The sequence below is a fragment of the Hyperolius riggenbachi genome, chromosome 7 (genome assembly GCF_040937935.1).
Source record: "Hyperolius riggenbachi isolate aHypRig1 chromosome 7, aHypRig1.pri, whole genome shotgun sequence".
In the NCBI taxonomy this organism is placed as follows: Eukaryota; Metazoa; Chordata; class Amphibia; order Anura; family Hyperoliidae; genus Hyperolius; species Hyperolius riggenbachi.
Genome location: NC_090652.1, coordinates 308374182 through 308396396, shown reverse-complemented (window position 1 = coordinate 308396396; position 22215 = coordinate 308374182). Strand labels below are relative to the sequence as shown.

The 22215-nt window shown below is 44.4% G+C and overlaps 1 protein-coding gene across 3 annotated transcripts in view; it reads left to right on the top strand.

Moving 5' to 3' along the window:
* The window catches only part of LOC137525202 (contactin-associated protein-like 5), a 419206-nt gene that overhangs the window by 81641 nt on the left and 315350 nt on the right, over window positions 1-22215 (top strand). The window contains exons 1-2 of one of the 3 annotated variants that reach the window (XM_068246130.1): window positions 2918-2985; window positions 4573-4674. In XM_068246130.1, the coding sequence (XP_068102231.1) occupies window positions 2964-2985; window positions 4573-4674 (124 nt within the window). In that variant the 5' untranslated portion in view covers window positions 2918-2963. Of the gene's footprint in view, window positions 1-2917; window positions 2986-4572; window positions 4675-12092; window positions 12120-22215 lie in introns of those variants that run through there. The other 2 variants (XM_068246129.1, XM_068246132.1) reach the window with 2 other exon arrangements.

Here is a 22215-nt window from a genome sequence, read left to right as displayed (position 1 = left end):
GAAAGATTTTTATTAGAACAATTACTATTATTATTATTGTTATTGATTTACAAAGCACCAAAATATGCCGTGGCACTACACAAAGTAAGAAACGGACATTACACAATAATACAGACAGATGGAATACACCAATATACAAAATACAGAATTGGTGACAAAATAAATAACACAAATTATAGGAATCAACTTCTCACACTACATATCATTTTATTATTCCAAAGTACATAGAAAATCCCCCATACCCAACTCCCTCCCCCCTAAAAACAATGCCAGCTTCAAGAGGAGCGCTCCTTGCATACCTCACTCCACACCCATACATACATACACTGTCCTTGGCCAGGGACTCAGGTGATTTAAATTGTTGGGAAACAGCGTGACTAATGGAATCACAGTCCTTCATGTGAGAACCAGTCTCTTATTGCAGCACCGCTAACACTGTTCTTCTGCAATGCTGCTTAGAACCACCTCAATCCACATAAGGATCTGTTCCCTGTCACCATATCCAAAGCATATCCTGCTTGTACTGCGCTGTCACAGCGTGATCACACGCGCATATGTTTCAAACAGTGTCCTTTCAAATCAACGCTGCCAAGCAGCACTCACCACCTCTTCATTCCTCGTACTCCTCCACTTTAAAGTCCAGTCAGGCCTATATCCGCGGCGTCCCGCGGTATATGCTGCCACACTTGTTGGTAATGTGGATCACGAGGAAGTCTTCCCTGGCCGGCCAGATTTATCTGTACGAGCGGGCTAGAGGACGCCGAGCTTCCATGCTCACTCCCAGACGGCTGATAGCCACGCACGTTGGTATGTAAAACTTTCTTAAATCTTTCCGCTAATAGGTAAGATCAATAATCGTCTTCCATTTAGTGTTGCTCATTCAAATTGCGTCAAACGATAAAATCTGAAGGAAAAATTGTTCCGTCAATGGGCACCTTAATGCCGGTCCACATTAACATTTGCATTTGCATTTGATTGGCTCAATTCCGATCTGCTTTTAATTTGTATTAAAGGGACACTTAAGCCAGCAATAAAAAAAACAGTTTTACTTTCCTGGGGCTTCTACCAGCCCACTGCAGCCGTCCTGTGCCCTCGCAGTCATTAACGGGGTAACAGTAAAAAAGGGCGCAGGAGGCTAGTGGACAAATCGGGCGCCGCCATTCACTCTCATAATAAATATCGTTTAATGGGCACCCGATAGGAAAAAAGGGCGCCGGAGAAAAATAACGTTTTAAAAGCGGCGCCCGGAGACTTAATGTTTTATTACTGCTTCTCATGATTACACATTATTTAATGATTTAAATTTTTTTTAATATTATTTTTAAACGAAAAGCAGTACAATATTTTTTCAAACATTATTAATGCTTATCACAGGGGGGTCTTAGGTTTTGGCACCACCAGGGGGGTCTTAGGTTTAGGCACCAACAGGGGGGTGTTAGGTTTAGGCACCAACAGGGGGGTCTTAGGTTTAGGCACCAACAGGGGGGTCTTAGGTTTAGGCACCAACAGGGGGTCTTAGGTTTAGGCACCAACAGGGGGGTCTTAGGCACCAACAGGGGGGTCTTAGGTTTAGGCACCACCAGGAGGGTCTTAGGTTTAGGCACCAACAGGGGGGTCTTAGGTTTAGGCACCAACAGGGGGGTCTTAGGTTTAGGCACTAACAGGGGGGTCTAGGGGTTAGGGGTAGGTACAGGGAGGGTTACTTAGTAATTTTTTTTTTAAACGTTATTATACGTTTCACTATTTAAACGAAAGATTAACGTTTTTACAATTGCCAATTTAATGCACATTATTTAATGATTTATAACTTTATAAAACATTAATTTTAAACGAAATACAGTACAATATATTTTTAAACGTTATCCATGCTTATCGTTTAAAACCCCGCACCCTTTTTTCCCAGCGCCCCTTTTTAACGTACGCCATTAACGGAGCCTCCGGTCCCCCACTGCTAGCTAGTTTTATTTTCGCTGACAGGCCCTGGCAGGGAGTTGGCGGGCTTTCTGCGCCTGCTCAGGCCTGGCCACGCATCTCTTTCTTCATGTTCCCGTCCTCAATAGCATCCTGCACAAGCGCAAGACGCTATTGCGGATGGGAACACAAAAAAAAATACACTTGGCCAGGCAGTCGGGCCTGTCAGTGAAAACAAAACTAACTGGCACTGGCAGCGGGGGACAGGAGGCTCTGTGAGTGACTGCGAGGGCACAGGATGGCTGCAGGGGGCTGGTAAAAGCCTCAGGTTTGTAAAGCTGATTTTTTTTTATTCCTGGCTTAAAGAGACTCTGAAGTCTCTAAAAAATCCTCATTTTATAAACCGCCGCTGTACACTATCTAAAGTCCCCGAAACTTCCCAGGGGGGCAATCCAGGCAGTGCTTCCGTGAGAGGCAGAGCTATGAGCCACAGCTCTGCCTCTCAGCGCATCTGTCACTGAGAGGGGCGGGGAGAGGCGGAGATCCGCCGCTGATTGACGCGCATTGAGGCAGAGCTGCGGCTCACAGCTCTGCCTCCAACAGCACCAAAATCCATGGATTTTGCGGGGGAGAGGGAGGGCGAGTTTGGGGGATTTAGATAGTGTACAGCGGCGGAGATGCAGTGGTTTAGGTAGGGCTATGATGTTAATAAGGATTTTGTCATAAGCCTGGATCGCTCCCACGCCGCCGTCCTCCGATGCCTCTGTCCGCCGGTACCGGGTCCTGTATTTTCCGATCTATAGATGCAAAGTAGACAGAATATATATTTTATTAGCCAGATGTACTTGGAACTGCATTGCAACCCATTTCCTTTTCTTGCTGGATTCAGGTGTGACTATGTGACACACAGTAGGAGGAACAAAATATGCCAGGTTACATTTCCCAGAATGCCTGAATTACCATAGAAACAGTGTGCCTACACAAAGAGGTGTGGCTTTGTAGTTGACAGGAAATAGATGGAAGACCTCATCTTCACTAACAGGAAATAACAGATGAGATTTTATATCTGTACAGGTTGGTGCAAAGCTACACAAAAGAGAACTTCAGTTTCAGCAACGCTTATATATTTCAGTAATCAGTTATAATTACAGTGAATCCGAGGTGAGAGTGAGATGGAGGCTGCCATATTTATTTCCTGCTTAACAATACCAGTTGCCTGGCTGTCCTGCTGATCCTCTGCCTCTAATTCTTTCAGCCACAGACCCTGAACAAGCATGCAGCAGATCAGGTGTCTCTGACAGTATTGTCAAATCTGACAGGATTAGCTGCATGCTTGTTTCAGGTGTTATTCAAACACTACTGCAGCCTAATAGTTCAGCAGGGCTGCCAGGCAACTGGTATTGCTGAAAAGTAAATAAATATGGCAACCTCCATATCACCCTCACCTCGTGTTCACTTTAAGCAACTTGCCTTCTTTGATTTAGAGTTTAGCAGGCATTTAAAGGACCGCTATCGCAACAATTGTAAAATGTAAAATGCTTGTAAACACATACAGATAAGATGTATGTCTCTTCCAGAGTAAAATGAGCCATAAATGACTTTTCTCCTATGTTGCTGTCACTTACAGTAGGTAGAAGAAATCTGACAGAACCGACAGGTTTTGAATTAGTCCATCTCCTCGTGGGGGAATCTCATGGTTTTATTTAGATTTAAAAGCATTTAGCGAATGGCAGTTGCTCTGTCCAACTGTCAAAAAAAGTGAGCAGTGAGCAGGGAGGCTGGCCAGCATCATTGTATAAATCCTTTTTTAGGGAATGTCTTTATAAAGAATAAAAGCCTTGCGGAGAATCCACCATGAAGAGATGGGCTAGTCCAAAACCTGTCACTTCTGTCAGATTTCTACTACCTACTGTAAGTGACAGCAACATAGGAGAAAAGTAATTTATGACTCATTTTACTCTGGAAAAAACGTAATTATTATTTGTTTATGTTTGCACATATTTAAATTTTTGCTAAAGTGCCCCCTTAAAGAGAAACTCCGACCAAGAATTGAACTTTATCCCAATCAGTAGCTGATACCCCCTTTTTACATGAGAAATCTATTCCTTTTCACAAACAGACCATCAGGGGGCGCTGTATGACTGATATTGTGGTGAAACCCCTCCCACAAGAAGCTCTGAGGACCGTGGTACTCCTGGCAGGTTCCTGTCTGTAAACCTTGCTGCATTGTGGGAAATAGCTGTTTACAGCTGTTTCCAACTGCCAAAAAAGCAAGCAGCAGCTTCATCACCTGCCAACAGTAAAAATATCACCATGTAATAAATGTAAATCAGGGATTTAAAAGATTTTACCATGGGCAAACACCGACTAAATCATGTATACATAATTATTGTAAAAAATGGAGCACTTTTTTTATTACATTATTTTCACTGGAGTTCCTCTTTAAGCAACTTGCCTTGTTTGATTTAGAGTTTAGTAGGCCTTTAAATTAACTTTATGGATGAGAGGCGTGTTCCTCTGATTGGACGGAATAAAACAATAGGCACACCGGCTGCATTGGTTTATACTGTAAGCTATATTGAATGTATGTTATTGACTGAGCTATAATGCCAGTTGTTAGTGCGGTAGTGACAGTTTTCCCGTCTTCTCCATCTTCTGCAGATAATTGCAACGATCCGCTGGTTTCCTCGCTGCCGCAGACGGCGTTTGACAGCTCATCACAACTGTTCAGCCACGCCAACGCCAAGCTGCACAGTCACAACGGTAAGATGGGCGTTTGAAGAATGTGTTGCTATCTGGGTAGATGCCATGAATAATACATCAGCCTCCTGATTGTCTGTCCGGGATCAGCCGTTCACGTGAATATTATTACCGGCAAACAGGAATTGTCTCCTCTGTTGCCGGAAGCTTTTTTTCTTTTTAGCAAAATAAATGAGGTGAAGAATTAGGAAGAGGTGCTATAAAGAAGAACTCTAGATAAGGTTCTGCTGAGCTGTGCAATTATAACTGTCAGTTATGCCTGGTTAACTATTATTCACAAGAGAATGTTTCGGTTCTGTGCTGGAGTCCTTCTCACAGGAGGAGGTTGTGGCTTCTGACCTTTTTACCTGTATGGGCTTCTATTCACTTTTACTGCAGTCTATAGAACATGACCTCCTCCTGTGGCAACGCCCCTTCAAACTCAGCATCAGTCAGCCTATCAGTTCTGATGGCTGCAGACATACTGCTCCACAGGATTCAGAAGGAGATCTAGCCCATCTCTTCATAGGGGATTCTCAGCAAGGCTTTTATTCTTTATAAAGATAGTTCCTAAAAAAGGATTTCAACAATGATGCCAGCTTCCCTGCTCGCTACAAATTTTTTTGGGCAGTTGGACAGAGCAACTGCCATTCACTAAGTGCTTTTGAAAATAAATAAATTCCTGAGAATCCCCCATGAAGAGATGGACTAGTCCAAAACCTGTCGCTTCTGTCAGATTTCTACTACCTACTGTAAGTGACAGCAACATATGAGAAAAGTCATTTATGGCTCATTTTACTCTGGAAAAAAATGTAATTCTATTTGTATATGTTTGCACATATTTTAAATTTGACAATTTTTCACCATAGTGCCCCTTTAACTTAAAGAGGCACACCAGAACATATAGTAGAGTGTAATACATTATTCAGGAATCAGGATACCCACTTGTACGTTAATTGTACTGAATGAGTTAAGAATAACTCTCAACTGATCTCTCAGAGTGCAATGAGGCAAAATGCTGAATAACTTAATAGCCAAGGTTAAACATCACTTGAAATGATGTTACATACCAGGTGTTACATACCAGTATACGGATTTGGTTGCAAGAGTACCGTCACACTTGTCATAGCGATTTTTATGCAAATGCGATTCTTCATGTCACAATTCATGTGTGGAGCTTTGACTGTTTTCCTACGCATTGTAAGTATCAAAATTCACAGTTTTTTGTAAAGCTATAACTTTCTGGCCCTCTTCTTTATTTCAGTTGGTTTTCGAGGTGAGTATGTTGATTCATGTGCTTGATTTTTTTTGTGGGCTTGCTACTATTGACCTTCTTGTTTATGTAAATTCTGGTACTTGCATGCAGATTTTTGCATTTGGAACGGAAACAACATTTTTTTTTCTGGTACCGTGAAAGTTGGAATTCAGAATCCAACAAAATTCATGTGCTCTTCTCTATGGTAGAGGAAATGTGTTCTTGACAGACTATTGTCATTAGTGGTCACTCAAAATGACCAAACTAGCCTGGAGATAAGCAGCAGCACCCCAAACACAGAGGATTAAAGAGAAACCGAATTGAACTTCATCCCAATCAGTAGCTGATACACCCTTTCCCAGGAGAAATCTTTTCCTGATCATCAGGGGCTCTGTATGGCTGATATTGTGGTGAAACCCCTCCTACAGTGTGATGTGAGGACCATGGTACAGACATCACACTGAGGGAGCTTTGTTGCATTGTGGGAAATAACAGCTGTTTCCAACTCCCAAATATAGCAAGCAGCAGCTACTTCCAGTGACATCACCTGCCAGCAGTAAAAATGTCACCATGTGATAAATGTCAGAATGTAAATCAGGGAGAGGAAAGATTTTACAACGGGCAAACACTGACTTAGTCATTTATACATAATCACTGTAAAAATAAAGCACTTTTTTATTACGATATGTTCAAACAGAAGGAAAAAAGTGATAATAAAAAATATATGTGGCTGTAGTTGGCTATCAAAAAGCCATTCAACAGAGGAGATATTTACACATTTTATGGTGTCAAAATTCCTTCCTTACGGTGCATACACACATCAGAAAATTTGGAAACTGAAAGATCACAGACCAATCTTACCACCCTTCCTGTAGTATGAGAGCCATACTCTACTCAGTCTTTTCTATGGAGCTGAACTCCACATCAGAAAAAAATCTTTGCAAGATGCTGCACACAAACATGCTGCACACACTCAAAAGATCAGTTTCTGCAAAAGATCTGTTCCTGCCAAAAATCCATTCCTGCAAATTGCAATGATAGTCTATGAGATCTGCAGATCATCATACACACATGATTTAACTGACATTCATCTGCAGATCAAGCAATCCTCCGCAGATCTGAAAATCCATCCTGGTGGATGTGATCTGCAGATGAATGTCAGTTAAATCATGTGTGTATGATGATCTGCAGATCTCATAGACTATCATTGCAATTTGCAGGAATGGATTTTTGGCAGGAACAGATCTTTTGCAGATACTGATCTTTTGTGTCTGTACAGCATCTGTGTGTGCAGCATCTTGCAAAGATTTCTATCTGATGGGGAGTTCAGCTCCATAGAAAAGACTGTGTAGAGTATGGCTCTCATACTACATGAAGGGTGGTAAGATTGGTCTGTGATCTTTCATTTTCCAAAGACTATGGTCTGATGTGTGTATGAGCCTTTAGAAGATCCATGAACCAAATATGTGGTATTGCCCATATGGGACAAATAGATGCAAATAACCAATGCATTTGGCATGTAAAAAACTTCAAAGGGACCTGTTTCTGTGTGACTTGGAAAATAGTAGGTATGGTCAGAACTGCCAACTTTCAAACCAGCAGAAATGTGGCAATCACACAATTGTCCGGATCCAACTCACTTTTTCTCCTAAGTTTTCTCCTAGGAGATAATTTTTAATCTTATGTTTAAAATAACTTTTGTGCAATTGTAAAAGTACCAAAAAGTTGGTGAAAAAATTCTGTCAAAATTATATAGTGTGTTTTGTTGCTTGCTGGTGTCTTAAGTGGCATTTAATTTATAATTTTAAAATATCACCTAGGAGAAAACTTAGGGGAAAAATGGAATTATATCAGGTCCATTATTTTAAGCAAATTCCAAATGTCATGGATTCAGCAATGCAATGGATTCAGCATGGATTTGCAATTTTTTGCAAAATTTTAATTTATTGGGAATATATTTTTGCACTAACTATAAAGTTGGATATGGTTATTGCATAGTTATCGAAATATGTTAACAAAAGATCATAATTTCAATTAGATTTTTTACATACTGGCTTTTTTTTTTTCCATTTATGTCCTATAAGGCCTAGTGCACACCAAAAACTGCTAGCAGATCCGCAAAATGCTAGCAGATTTTGAAACGCTTTTTCTTCTTTTTCTGCAGCGTTTCAGCTAGCGTTTTGCAGTTTTGTGTAGCGGTTTTGGTGTAGTAGATTTCATGTATTGTTACAATAAAGCTGTTACTGAACAGCTACTGTAACAAAAAACGCCTGGCAAACCGCTCTGAAGTGCCGTTTTTCAGAGTGGTTTGCGGTTTTCCTATACTTAACATTGAGGCAGAAACGCATCCGCAATCCAAAATCTGCAGCAGCCCGGGAGTATGCGTTTCTGCAAAACGCCTCCCGCGCTGGTGTGCACCAGCCCATTGAAATACATTACCCCAGCGGATCCGCACCCGCAAGCGGATCGCAAAATGCAGCCGAACCGCTCTGGTGTGCACTAGGCCTAATTGTGCTTAAAGGAGTCATCAGGCAAATAGGAAAAAAAATCTGCTTTACTCACCTGCGGCTTTCTCCAGCCCCTTGCAGCCGACTGTCACCTCCGCTGTCCCGCTCTCGTCACACGGTGCAGAGGATGACTGCAAGGTCGCCTTTACTGCGCCTGCGTCAAGCGCCACTGTCAATCACGGTCACATTGTCCGCGGCCTACTGCGCAGGCGCAGAACTACTACCACCCGCGCAGTAAGCCGCGGACAACGTGGCCGTGATTAACAACGGCGCTTGACGCAGGCGCAGTAAGGGCGGCCTTGCAGTCATCCTCTGCCCCGTGCGGCGACAGCGGCGGGGCGCGGAGGTGACAGCGTGGGACAGTTGGCTGCAAGGGGCTGGAGGAAGCCCCGGGTGAGTAAAGCAGATTTTTTTTCCTACTTGCCTGATGACTCCTTTAACTTTCAAAATAAAGCTGTTGCAATTCCAATAGAATATTGGGGTAGGTCTCATGAGTGTGGTAGCATTGTTAAATCCTTTGTTGTCACTGACAAGTTTACAAATAGTGTTGATGTTCAAAATTGGGAGAATGAAACTGGAAACCAAAATTCTCCCGCAAACCGCATTTCAGCCAGGCATGGTCGGAAAATTCCACGGAATTATTAATTCCGAGATTCCGGTCGCAATTAATAATTCCGATGTTGTTAGTCTGAACGGAATTCCGCGGAAATTTATAATTCCAACGGAATTTTCCAGAATCACATCAAAATTCTCTCTCTCTCTCTCTCTCTCTCTCTCTCTCTCTCTCTCTGATATTGTGGTGAAACCCCTCCTACAGTGTGATGTGAGGACCATGGTACAGACATCACACTGAGGGAGCTTTGTTGCATTGTGGGAAATTCTCTCTCTCTCTCTCTCTCTCTCTCTCTCTCTCTCTCTCTCTCTCTCTCTCTCTCCCCCCCCCCCCCCCCCTACATGGTAAAGCTATCCTAGCATAAACCATACTACCATTATGATCAATGCAATAGAAAAAGTAGTATGATTAAGGATCGGTACTTTTTGAAAAGCATGCTTATATACCATAGCTGGGATTTGAACCCAGGATGCAGTGTGTAGTAGCTACATGGTAAAGCTGTCCTAGCATAAACCATACTACCATTATGATCAATTCAATAGAAAAAGTAGCATGATTAAGGATTGGTACCTTTTGAAAAGCATGCTTATATACCATAGCTGGGATTTGAACCCAGGACACAGTGTGTAGTAGATATCTGTGTTACCCTCTAGACCATGAACCACACTACATGGTAGTAGGTATCTGTCTTACCCTCTAGACCATCAACCACACTCAGGGCCGGGCCGAGGCAGAGGCTGGAGAGGCTCCAGCCTCAGGGCGCAGTGTAGGAGGGGTGCACAATTCATTCAGCTGTCATTCCCAATTGTGTTTGAAGCAGAAAGAAATAAGAAAAGGTGATACATGGCAGCGACTGCAAGCCAGATAAGTAGCGATTAAGGTGTTGGGGGGGTTGGGGGCCCTGGGGCACCTCTTAGTGTAATAGCAATCAGTGTGTGATGGCTGGGGTGGGAGGCATGGGGGGCACACTTTGCTGTCTCAGCCTTGGGTGCTGAAGGACCTTGTTCTACATGCTAAAGCTGGCCTAGCATGTACCATACTACCATTATGATCAATTCAATAGATATGCTATGGTATATAAGCATGCTTTTCAAAAAGTACCAATCCTTAATCATGCTACTTTTTCTATTGAATTGATCATAATGGTAGTATGGTTTATGCTAGGACAGCTTTACCATGTAGTGTGGTTCATGGTCTAGAGGTTAAGACAGATACCTACTAGCTATTACACACTGCATACTGGGTTCAAATCCCAGCTATGGTATATAAGCATGCTTTTCAAAAAGTACCGATCCTTAATCATACTACTTTTTCTATTGCATTGATCATAATGGTAGTATGGTTTATGCTAGGATAGCTTTACCATGTAGTGTGGTTCATGGTCTAGAGGTTAAGACAGATACCTACTACACACTGCATACTGGGTTCAAATCCCAGCTATGGTATATAAGCATGCTTTTCAAAAAGTACTGATCCTTAATCATACTACTTTTTCTATTGTATTGATCATAATGGTAGTATGGTTTATGGGAGGAGGAGGAGGAGGAGGAAGAGAGAGAGAGATTTTAAAATTTTCTGACGGAATTCCGTGTATCTCGGAATTCCGCGGAACGGCTCAGGAATTCCCTCGGAATGAAACGGTAGCGGAATTTCGGTAGTGGCGGTATGCGGAATTACCACGGAATCGGAAATTGGCTATTCCGACCATGCCTGATTTCAGCTCCCGAAGAACCAGACAGAGACACGGGGAGGTCACTTACTTACATTTACACTGGGCTTCATGTGACTGATGCTTCTTCCTTCCAGCCTAGCAGAGGAAAACATCAGTCACATGAAGCGCAACGTGAACCACAAGTAAGTGACCTTCCTGTCCGCTTCTTCGGGTGCTAAAGTGCAGTGTGCGGGAGAATTCAGGTTTCCAAATTCACTTTCCAAAATGTGAACTCCAACGCAAAACAGTAGCTCTTGCTTTGCTTTAACTTCCCCGATATACCTGTTCTTGGTCAGTATTACAACCCCGGATGAAGCATTTATTAGAGATGACACCGAGAGCCCAATATAGTGTAGTATGTACCGGTAGATGATAAATTATTAAAGAGTACAAAATCATACTCACAAACCTGGGCTAACACATAGGCAACCACTGTATCAGCAGGTGAAGAGATTAGACCTGTCCCCACTCGGGTCTAGAAGTCGCTCTCTGTAGATCGGGAAAAAAGGGGGTATATCACCCCTCCAGCCTCCACCAGGGATTGATACAAGTATTCTGCGATGTAAACAGAAGCGCCAAAAAAATAAAATAGGTTGAAATATTTTTTACAAATGCTTGGAAGACAGTGGTGGACATGCCTCCTAAAAGCAGACACTGAACTGTCAATTTCAACCAACATAAATGTATTAATATACTCCACAAAGTGATCACAACGCGTTTCACAGGTATAGTCTTGCTTCTTCAGGCAATAAACTGGGGAGCATATAACAGTAATAGGTCAGGGATGCACCTGGGCCATTTGTCTCTGCCTCTGGCGCCAGGTGCATCCCTGAACTACTGTTATATGCTCCCCCGTTTATCGCCTGAAGAAGCAAGACTATACCTGTGAAACGCTTTGCGAGCACTTTATGGAGTATGTTAATACATTTATGTTTGTTGAAATTGACAGTTCAGTGTCTGTTTTTAGGAGGTAAGTCCACCACTGCTTTCCAAGCGGTTTTTAATATTTTAGCCTATTTTATTCTTTTGCCGCCTCTGTTTACTTGGCAGAATGTATTCGTAAGAGATCAGCAAGGGTGGTCTCCTCAGATATACCACCCTCGGTTTTGTCAGGGGCAGAAGTCATGAAAGATTGTTGTTTTCAATAAGAAGTCCTTTAATTCTAGAGCTACAGCTCTGCAATTTCCACTGATGAACCTACCACATTCTGTGACAGAAGGTCCTATTTATCCACCCAGGTAGCGTTATTTGCTGGTGGTAATTGAAAGGGTTGCCATGGTGACCCTCGTTATGTGGGCAGGCTGGATCTGTGCCTGTTATATGGAGCATAGATATTAACGGCAGCTTAAAGTTTGTGGTGAAAATCCTGCGGTAATAAGTGAGGTAAACAGAGCCTGTGACATTTTTATGGACTGATCGAAAGGAAACATTTTTATCACCTCCAAGAGGTAATTTACCGGCTAAAAATACTAGAAGTGATTTTTCCATAGCAACACTTCTAATGAATAACAGACAAGAAAGAGGAAGAGTAGTTAGAGTTACAAGCAGGGCCGGGCCGAGGCAGAGGCGAAAGAGGCACCAGCCTCAGGACGCAGTGTAGGAGGGGGCGCACAACTCACCCAGCTATCATTCCCCTATTGTGTTTGAAGAAGAGAGAAATAAAAAAGAGGGATATGTGGCAGTGACTGCAAGCCAGATAACTACAGATTAAGGTGTTGGGGGGGTTTGGGGCCCTGGGGTGCGTTTTTGTTTAATTGCAATCAGTGTGTGATGACTGGGGTGGGAGGGATGGAGGGGCGCACTTTGGTGTCTCAGCCTTGGGTGCTGGAGGACCTTGTACCTCTGGTTACAAGACTCATTGTAAGGGAAGTGTATGAGGTGGGGAGATTAGGATTAGGTGACAGGAAGACAAGTACGTTAGGCAGGAAGGTTATGGTTTGTTGTCAACAAGTCAGTTGTGCTGGGGAGTGAGGTTAGGGCGCCGGGAAGGGGGTTGTAACAGGCAAGAAGGTTAGATGCCAGAGACGGGATTATTTTAGAACGGTGTCATTTAGGTATCATTAAGAGTAGGGTTGGGTTAGGTGTCAGGAAGGGATTTATGTTAGGAGGAAGGTTAGGGTTTAAGCTGGCCACTAACGGTCCAATTTCTAGCGAAAAATCGTTCGAGCGATCAGAAATTCTGATCGGACGAAAAATTGTTCACTTCACCATCAACTAACCAATCATTGCTTCCTATCCATCACGACCACCAAGAAAATCCAAATTTTCGTTCGACGAAAATTCATTCGGGCGACATTTTTTTCACTCCTTCATAATCGATTGTGTTCACCAATGGAGATTATTTACAACCAATCCGATCAGAATTTCTGATCGCTCTAACGATTTTTCGCTAGAAATTGGACCGTTAGTGGCCAGCTTAAGAATCAGGAAGAGATATTTTTTTCAGAGAAACTGCCATTTGCATACTTGAATGTTTAACCTTTTTAGGGCAGAATAACGAGATAAAAAAGGAACACAGCATACTGTATTTATTTGTATGCTTGGTACTGTATGTACACATGTCTATCTCATCCAGTCACACGTCACCTTATGGGTACCCCTTTTAACCACAGTGTTTTTTCACCTTATGCATCATTTCAGCGCTCCTCCTGTTCATTTGCCAATAACTTTATCACTACTTATGACAATAAAATGATCTATATCTTGTTTTTTTTCTGCCAACAATTAGGCTTTCTTTGGGTGGTACATTTTGCTAAGAATATTTTTTTCTAAATGTATTTTAACGGGACAATTAACCAGTTACGTTTTTTGGACGTAGCTGCTACAGTCAAAAATGCATGCTGGACGTAGGAGCTACATCCATAAAAAAAAAACCCCGTTGGTGGCGCGGCTGATTACGCATTCACCCGCAGGGTTACTCGTTGCTGCCCGTTAGTCAGAGATCAATGAATGGGATCATAGTTCCCATTCATTGAGATGCCTGCGTCATTGCGATGCCGGAAGTAACACATCAACGCATTACTTCCTGTTTAGCGTACTAATAGTATGCAACAGAAAGTAAGGAGGACATCTTGTGGCTAAATAGTAAAATTACATTTACATACATTTATTTCACCAAAGAGACCTACACATATTTTAAAATGAACTCATTACTTCCCACAATCCCCAAAATACCTGAATAAAACTTTAAAGGAATACTGTAGGGGGGTCGGGGGAAAATGAGTTGAACTTACCCGGGGCTTCTAATGGTCCTCCACAGATATCCTGTGCCCGTGCAGCCACTCACTGATGCCCCGGCCCCGCCTCCGGTTCACTTCTGGAATTTCAGACTTTAAAGTCTGAAAACCACTGCGCCTGAATTGCCATGTCCTCGCTCCCGCTGATGTCACCAGGAGCGTACTGCGCAGGCCCAGTATGGTCTGTGCCTGCGCAGTACGCTCCTGGTGCTATCAGCAGGAGTGAGGACATGGCCGCGTAGGTGAAGTGGTTTTCAGACTTTAAAGTCTGAAATTCCAGAAGTGAACCAGAGGCGGGGCCAGAGCATTTGGGAGTGGCTACACGGGCACAGGATGTCTGCAGGGGACCATTAGAATCCCCGGGTAACTTCAACTCATTTTCCCCCGACCCCCTACAGTATTCCTTTAAAGAGGAACTTTAACTAAGGATTAAACTTTATACCAATCAGTAGCTGATACCCCCCTACCCATGAAAAATCTTTACTTTTTCTTGAATAGAACCAGTGGCGTTCCTACCATAGGGCGGCATGGGGCGCCCCGCACCGGGTGTCGGGCGCCCCAGGGGGTGTCATCAAGGCCCCCACAGAGGCCTGTGCCGGCCGGACAGGAGGGGGAAAGCAACCCGGAAAGGAGGGGTGGCGGGGAAAGCGGCGGGGAGGGGGGCCGGACCCCCCACCTCCCTCACCTGGGTCCCCTCCTTCTGGCGCTTCACCCTCCTAATTAGCAGCAGCTTGATGAGCGGGCAGGAGCGGGCGGAGAAGACTTAACTCACCTACTTCCTGCGTTCCAGGCGATGGCAAATAGCGTCATCGTCACCTGACGCTGGTCTCCACCTTCTCCACCGCCCACTGTGCTTCCTGATTTGCGGAAGCACAGTGAGCGACAGAGAGACCAGCGTCACGTGAGGATGACGTTATGCGCCATCGCCTGGAGCAGGTGAGTAAGTCCTCCCCGCCCGCTTCGCTAAGCTGCTGGCTGCTGCTAATTAGGAGGGGGAAGCGCCGGAAGGAGGGGACCCCGCCACCCCACCTTCCAAGCTTCCCTCATACCGGGGGCCACTATGCTACACTGGGGGCACCTATGCTACACTGGGGGCCACTATGCTACACTGGGGGCCACTATGCTACACTGGGGGCCACTATGCTACACTGGGGGCACCTATGCTACACTGGCGGCCACTATGCTACACTGGGGGCCACTATGCTACACTGGGGGCCACCATGCTACACTGGGGGCCACCATGCTACACTGGGGGCCACTATGCTACACTGGGGGCCACTATGCTACACTGGGGGCACCTATGCTACACTGGGGGCCACTATGCTACACTGGGGGCCACTATGCTACACTGGCGGCCACTATGCTACACTGGCGGCCACTATGCTACACTGGGGGCCACTATGCTACACTGGGGGCCACTATGCTACACTGGGGGCACCTATGCTACACTGGGACCACTATGCTACACTGGGGCCACTATGCTACACTAAACTATACTGGGGCCACTATGCTATACTGGGGCAACTATACTAGCTATACTGGGGCAGTGGCGGTGCCAGGGGGGTGGTTTGGGTGCTGAAGCACCCCCTAATATTGTCCAAGCACCCCCAGCGTGAACTGATTTTCGGCGTCTAATAGACGCTGTGTCAGTTCACTGACAGCAGCAGCCCGCAGCTCCAACAGCGGCAGAGCAGGGCTACAGTAAAATGGCGTCCGAAGCCCTGCTCTGGAGACTGAGTCTGCAATGCAGGGCTTCGGGCGCCATTTTCCCGTAGCCCTGCTCTCACCGCGGGAGTTTCAGTTGCTGGCTGCAGAGGATCGTGAGAGCTGCGCGCCGGACGGAGGCCGGGACAGGAGGTCTGCTGCTGCTTCAGGTGAGTAAATTTTTATTTAATTTATATTAGCAGGTGTATCGACTGTTCTGGCCAGGTCTGCTACATGATTGAAGTGTTTTCTGGCCAGGTTGCCACATGATTGCATATATTTTCTGGGCAAATCTGCCGACATGATTGCATGTATTTTCTGGGCAAATCTGCCGACATGATTGCATGTATTTTCTGGGCAAATCTGCCGACATGATTACATGTATTTTCTGGGCAAATCTGCCGACATGATTGAACGTGTTTTTTGGGCAAATCTGCCGACATGATTGAACGTGTTTTTTGGGCAAATCTGCCGACATGATTGAACGTGTTTTTTGGGCAAATCTGCCGACATGATTGCATATATTTTCTGGGCAAATCTGCCGACATGATTGCATGTATTTTCTGGGCAAATCTGCCGACATGATTGCATGTATTTTCTGGGCAAATCTGCCGACATGATTGCATGTATTTTCTGGGCAAATCTGCCGACATGATTGCATGTATTTTCTGGGCAAATCTGCCGACATGATTGCATGTATTTTCTGGGCAAATCTGCCGACATGATTGCATGTATTTTCTGGGCAAATCTGCCGACATGATTGAACGTGTTTTTTGGGCAAATCTGCCGACATGATTGAACGTGTTTTTTGGGCAAATCTGCCGACATGATTGAACTATTTTCTGGTCAAATCTGTTCACATTACGTGTATTTTCTTGAGAAAACCTGAACAATTATGTGAATTTTCTGGGGAAAGGCCCACTGTCTTTGTGTTGCACTTTTAAGGGGAACCCGAGGTGAGAATAATATTGGGCTGCAATATTTATCTCCTTTTAAGCAATACCAGCTGCCTGGCTGCTGTGCTGGTCCTCTGCATCTAATTCTTTAAACCATAGACCCTGAATAAGCAAGCAGCAGGTCAGGGGCTTCTGACAATATTGTCAGAACTGACAAGATTAGCTGCATGCTTGTTTCTGGTGTAATTCAGTTCACTACTGCAGCCAAATAGATCAGCAGGGCTGCCTATTGTTTAAAAGAAAATGAATATGGCAGCCTCCATATCACTCTTATCCCGGGTTCACTTTAAATTAGTTAGCTCTGCCCTCATCCGGTCATGGCCACGCCCATTTTTCGCCGCGGCGCGCAATGCGCGCCGCATGTTATAACCGCACCCATTTTTTGTTAGCTATACTGGTGCCACTATACTATACTAAGGACAACTTTAGGGGGGGGAGCGAGCCTACACCTGGCATTACCCGCCGTGTCACGTTTAGCATGCCACATTTGCTGTTTTTTTTTTTTTTTTATGGGGGGGGGGGGGTGTCTTTTTAATACCCAGCACCGGGTGTCAAATGCCCTAGGTACGCCACTGAATAGAACATCAGAGATCTCTGTATGGCTGATATTGTGGTGAAACCCCTTCCACAGTGTGATGTCATGACCATTGTCCTGACAGTTTGCTGTCTGTGAACCTCGTTGCATTATGGGAAATCAGGGTTTTTTTTGAACTGCCAAGCAAGCAATATCTCCCTCTGTGCACAGAACTCTCAGTAACAACATACAGATCACCTGTAAAATGTAAAATGAGGGCAAAACACAGGCCCCATTGATTAATTAAACTCACTTTTTTATAGAAAAGGCGCTCTCTGGGGATGAGTAATTTACAGAGGCACTTGGCTTTGAACTAGACCTGCATATTTAAGTCCCCAATCCTCCCTGCACCATTGTATTGTATTTTGCCTTTGTATTACTGCTTGCTTCTGCGGGAGCGCTCGGCTGGCTTTTAACTGCAGGCCCTGGAATCTACACCGGGGGGAGGGGGGGAAATAAGGATGTTAAATTCATGTCCTAGAATCTTAAGTGGTTAATTGTTGTCATAGCCTACTATAGGGTCATTTAGAGTTATATAATTACAATCCTTTTATTCATTGACTTTTTTATACCTCTAGTCTGACCAACTGAAATTAAGATATACCACCCACCATCAGGACTATTACCATCACTGTTACCATCATATTTATTACTATTATCATTTATCCAAAAGCATGTACTACATGACTTAATTCTGTTGTTATGCCAATTAATAATCATACTATGCATGATTACTGAGCCAACTACCTCTGACTCACAGTTATATGCTCCGTCTGTTGCCTGATGAAGCGGGATGTACAGCGAAACGCGTTGCACTTTCTGGAGTGTGTAAATAAATATTTTTGTTGAACATTATCAATAGAATCTTGTCTCTGCTTGGAGGAGGTAAGTCCACCACTGCCTCCTCTATTTTTAGCAAATGTTATCCTTTTGGCGTCTCTGTTTGCTTCATACATTGTTTGAGTTCACCCCTGATGGAGGGCTGTTGCCAACTTTTCTTCCGATCTACAGAGAGCGACTTAGTTCTTAATCCTGAGTGGGGACAGGTCTAATCTCCTCACCTGCCTACTGGTTGCATGGGTGGTAATGCTTGTTTGTCAGAGATTAGACCTGTCCCCACTCGGGTCTAGAAGTCGCTCTCTGTAGATCGGGAAAAAAGGGGGTATATCACCCCTCCAGCCTCCACCAGGGATTGATACAAGTATTCTGCGATGTAAACAGAGGCGCCAAAAAAATAAAATAGGTTAAAATATTTTTTAAAAATGCTTGGAAGACAGTGGTGGACATGCCTCCTAAAAGCAGACACTGAACTGTCAATTTCAACAAACATAAATGTATTAATATACTCCACAAAGTGCTCACAACGCGTTTCACAGGTATAGTCCTTCTTCTTCAGGCAATAAACTGGGGAGCATATAACAGTAATAGGTCAGGGATGTACCTGGGCCATTTGTCTCTGCCTCTGGCGCCAGGTGCATCCCTGACCTATTACTGTTATATGCTCCCCCGTTTATTAGGGATGAGCGTAATGACCTAATTACGAATTTCCGAAATTTCGCGAAATTACTACAATTACGATTTTAGCAGTAATCGAAATTTCGTAATTTTCGCAAATTACGCAAATTTTCGTAATTACGATTACGAAATTTAGTATTTTAAAGTTTGCAAAGGTTTCTATCCCTCTAGATGCCTAAAATGAATAACCAACCTTCTTCTCCCTCTCTCCCCCTCTCCCCCTCTCTCCAGAGATTTCATTCATGACATGTCCAGGGATCAAACCCAGGCCAACCACATGGAAGACAGCTATGCTCACCACCAAACACACACTAAATAGACTGCTAACCTAAATCTTACTTGTAGACAGTCATATGAGACACATGCTGGGTGCAGGGCTTTGTGATTGGACCATGCGATAGAGTGAGGTGCAAAAATGAAATCATGCCTAGCAGAGGATGGTTTCACAGTGCTAAATGCTAGGCTGGCTGTGGTGCAATTGGTTAGTGTGTCTGGCTGGTAACAGCAAGGTTACAGGTTCAATTCCATCCAGGCATGTCTTTTCCTTTTGCGTTCAACAGTTGTCCAAACAGAGCCAATAGAGCCCCAGATAGCCATGTAGAGTTAGGTCACAGCTAGCCTGGCTGTGGTGCAATTGGTTAGTGTGTCTGGCTGGTAACAGCAAGGTTACAGGTTCAATTCCATCCAGGCATGTCTTTTCCTTTTGAGTTCAACAGTTGTCCAAACAGAGCCAACAGAGCCCCAGATAGCCATGTAGAGGTTGGTCACAGCTAGCCTGGCTGTGGTGCAATTGGTTAGTGTGTCTGGCTGGTAACAGCAAGGTTACAGGTTTGATTCCATCCAGGCATGTCTTTTCCTTTTGCGTGCGCGCGCTGCGCCATTGAACCCCATGGGGTATTTTGCGTGCGTAAAACTTTACGCATGCAAAACTTTGTGCTCGGTGTTTGGACAACTGTTGAACTCAAAAGGAAAAGACATGCCTGGATGGAATCGAACCTGTAACCTTGCTGTTACCAGCCAGACACACTAACCGATTGCACCACAGCCAGGCTAGCTGTGACCTAACTCTACATGGCTATCTGGGGCTCTGTTGGCTCTGTTTGGACAACTGTTGAACGCAAAAGGAAAAGACATGCCTGGATGGAATCGAACCTGTAACCTTGCTGTTACCAGCCAGACGCACTAACCAATTGCACCACAGCCAGCCTAGCATTTAGCATTGTGAAACCATCCTCTGCTAGGCATGATTTCATTTTTGCACCTCACTCTATCGCATGGTCCATGGTCCAATCACAAAGCCCTGCACCCAGCATGTGTCTCATATGACTGTCTACAAGTAAGATTTAGGTTAGCAGTCTATTTAGTGTGTGTTTGGTGGTATGGTGGTGAGCATAGCTGTCTTCCATGTGGTTGGCCTGGGTTTGATCCCTGGACATGTCATGAATGTGAGTATGGTTTTGAAATACTACAGATCTCTGGAGAGAGAGAGAGAGAGAGAGAGGGAGGAGGAGGAGGGCGAGGGCTGGCTGGCTGTGCTATTCATTTTAGGCATCTAGAGGGATAGAAACCCTTACAAACCTGAAAAAGTAAAATTTCGGTTGGAGACACGAAATTCGTCATTACGGGAGTGAAATTTCGATTACGAAATTGTAAATTACGATTTGAAAATTAATTACGAAATTACGAATTTGGGTCGTAATGTTAAATTTCGCATTCGTAATAAAAGCAGTTCGAAATTTCGAAAATTTCGGCTCATCTCTACCGTTTATTGCCTGAAGAAGCAAGACTTACAATCCTTTTATTCATTGACTTTTTTATACCTCTAGTCTGACCAACTGAAATTAAGATATACCACCCACCATCAGGACTATTACCATCACTGTTACCATCATATTTATTACTATTATCATTTATCCAAAAGCATGTACTACATGACTTAATTCTGTTGTTATGCCAATTAATAATCATACTATGCATGATTACTGAGCCAACTACCTCTGACTCACAGTTATATGCTCCGTCTGTTGCCTGATGAAGCGGGATGTACAGCGAAACGCGTTGCACTTTCTGGAGTGTGTAAATAAATATTTTTGTTGAACATTATCAATAGAATCTTGTCTCTGCTTGGAGGAGGTAAGTCCACCACTGCCTCCTCTATTTTTAGCAAATGTTATCCTTTTGGCGTCTCTGTTTGCTTCATACATTGTTTGAGTCCACCCCTGATGGAGGGCTGTTGCCAACTTTTCTTCCGATCTACAGAGAGCGACTTAGTTCTTAATCCTGAGTGGGGACAGGTCTAATCTCCCTACCTGCCTACATACTGGTTGCATGGGTGGTAATGCTTGTTTGTCAGTATTATTGTATACTTGCTCTTATCCAATTGCCAGTGCATACTAGACTATATTTTGCTCTTGGTGTCCTCTTTTTTGGATTAGCCATATGCTTGTTCCAAGATTGTGACTCAGACACTACTTATGCCAGAAGATCAACAGAGCTGCCAGGCAACTGGCATTGTTTAAAAGGAAATAAATATGGCAGCCTTCATATCCCTCTCACCCTCCGGTTCCCTTTTAATGGCAAAAACTGCACCTCCGAGCTGATAGCGTATCGGCAAACCCATTTTACTGATGCTCTTTACATCGGCGTTAACTGCCCTAAAATGAACAGCCGCCTCTTTGAAATGCACCAGCTGATGATTGTTAATGTGCTCTGCGTATACATTATACTGTATGCAGAGTGTGACTGGGAAGTGTTAGAGAATTCTGTCATAGAGGAACAGATTGTCGGAGAGTCACACATAGAAAGTGTTGAGCAGATCTCTACATCGCTCAACTCCAGCACAACTTTATGTGCCTATTTCCCAGACTCCTCCTCGGGCTCGCTGCATTATGGTGGCTGAAAATGGCATTTCAATGAGGAACGTAGCACTGTCCAAGTATATCACATCCACAGCATTCCCAATGTCCACATTAACGTTCACTACCACACACACACACACCACACACACAGCACACACACTGCACACACACACCACACACACCGCACGCACACTGCACACCACACACACACCACACACACCGCGCACACACACACACACACACACACACACACCGCGCACACACACACACACACACACACACACACACACTGCACACACACACACACACACACCACACACACCGCACACACACTGCACACACACACACACACACACCACACACCACACACCACACACCACACACCGCACACACCGCACGCACACTGCACACACACACACCACACACCACACACACCGCACACACACACACACACACACACCACACACACTGCACACACACACACACACACACACACACCACACACACCGCACACACACTGCACACACACTGCACACACACACACCACACACACCACACACCGCACGCACACTGCACACACACACACCACACACCACACACACCGCACACACACACACACACACACACACACACACC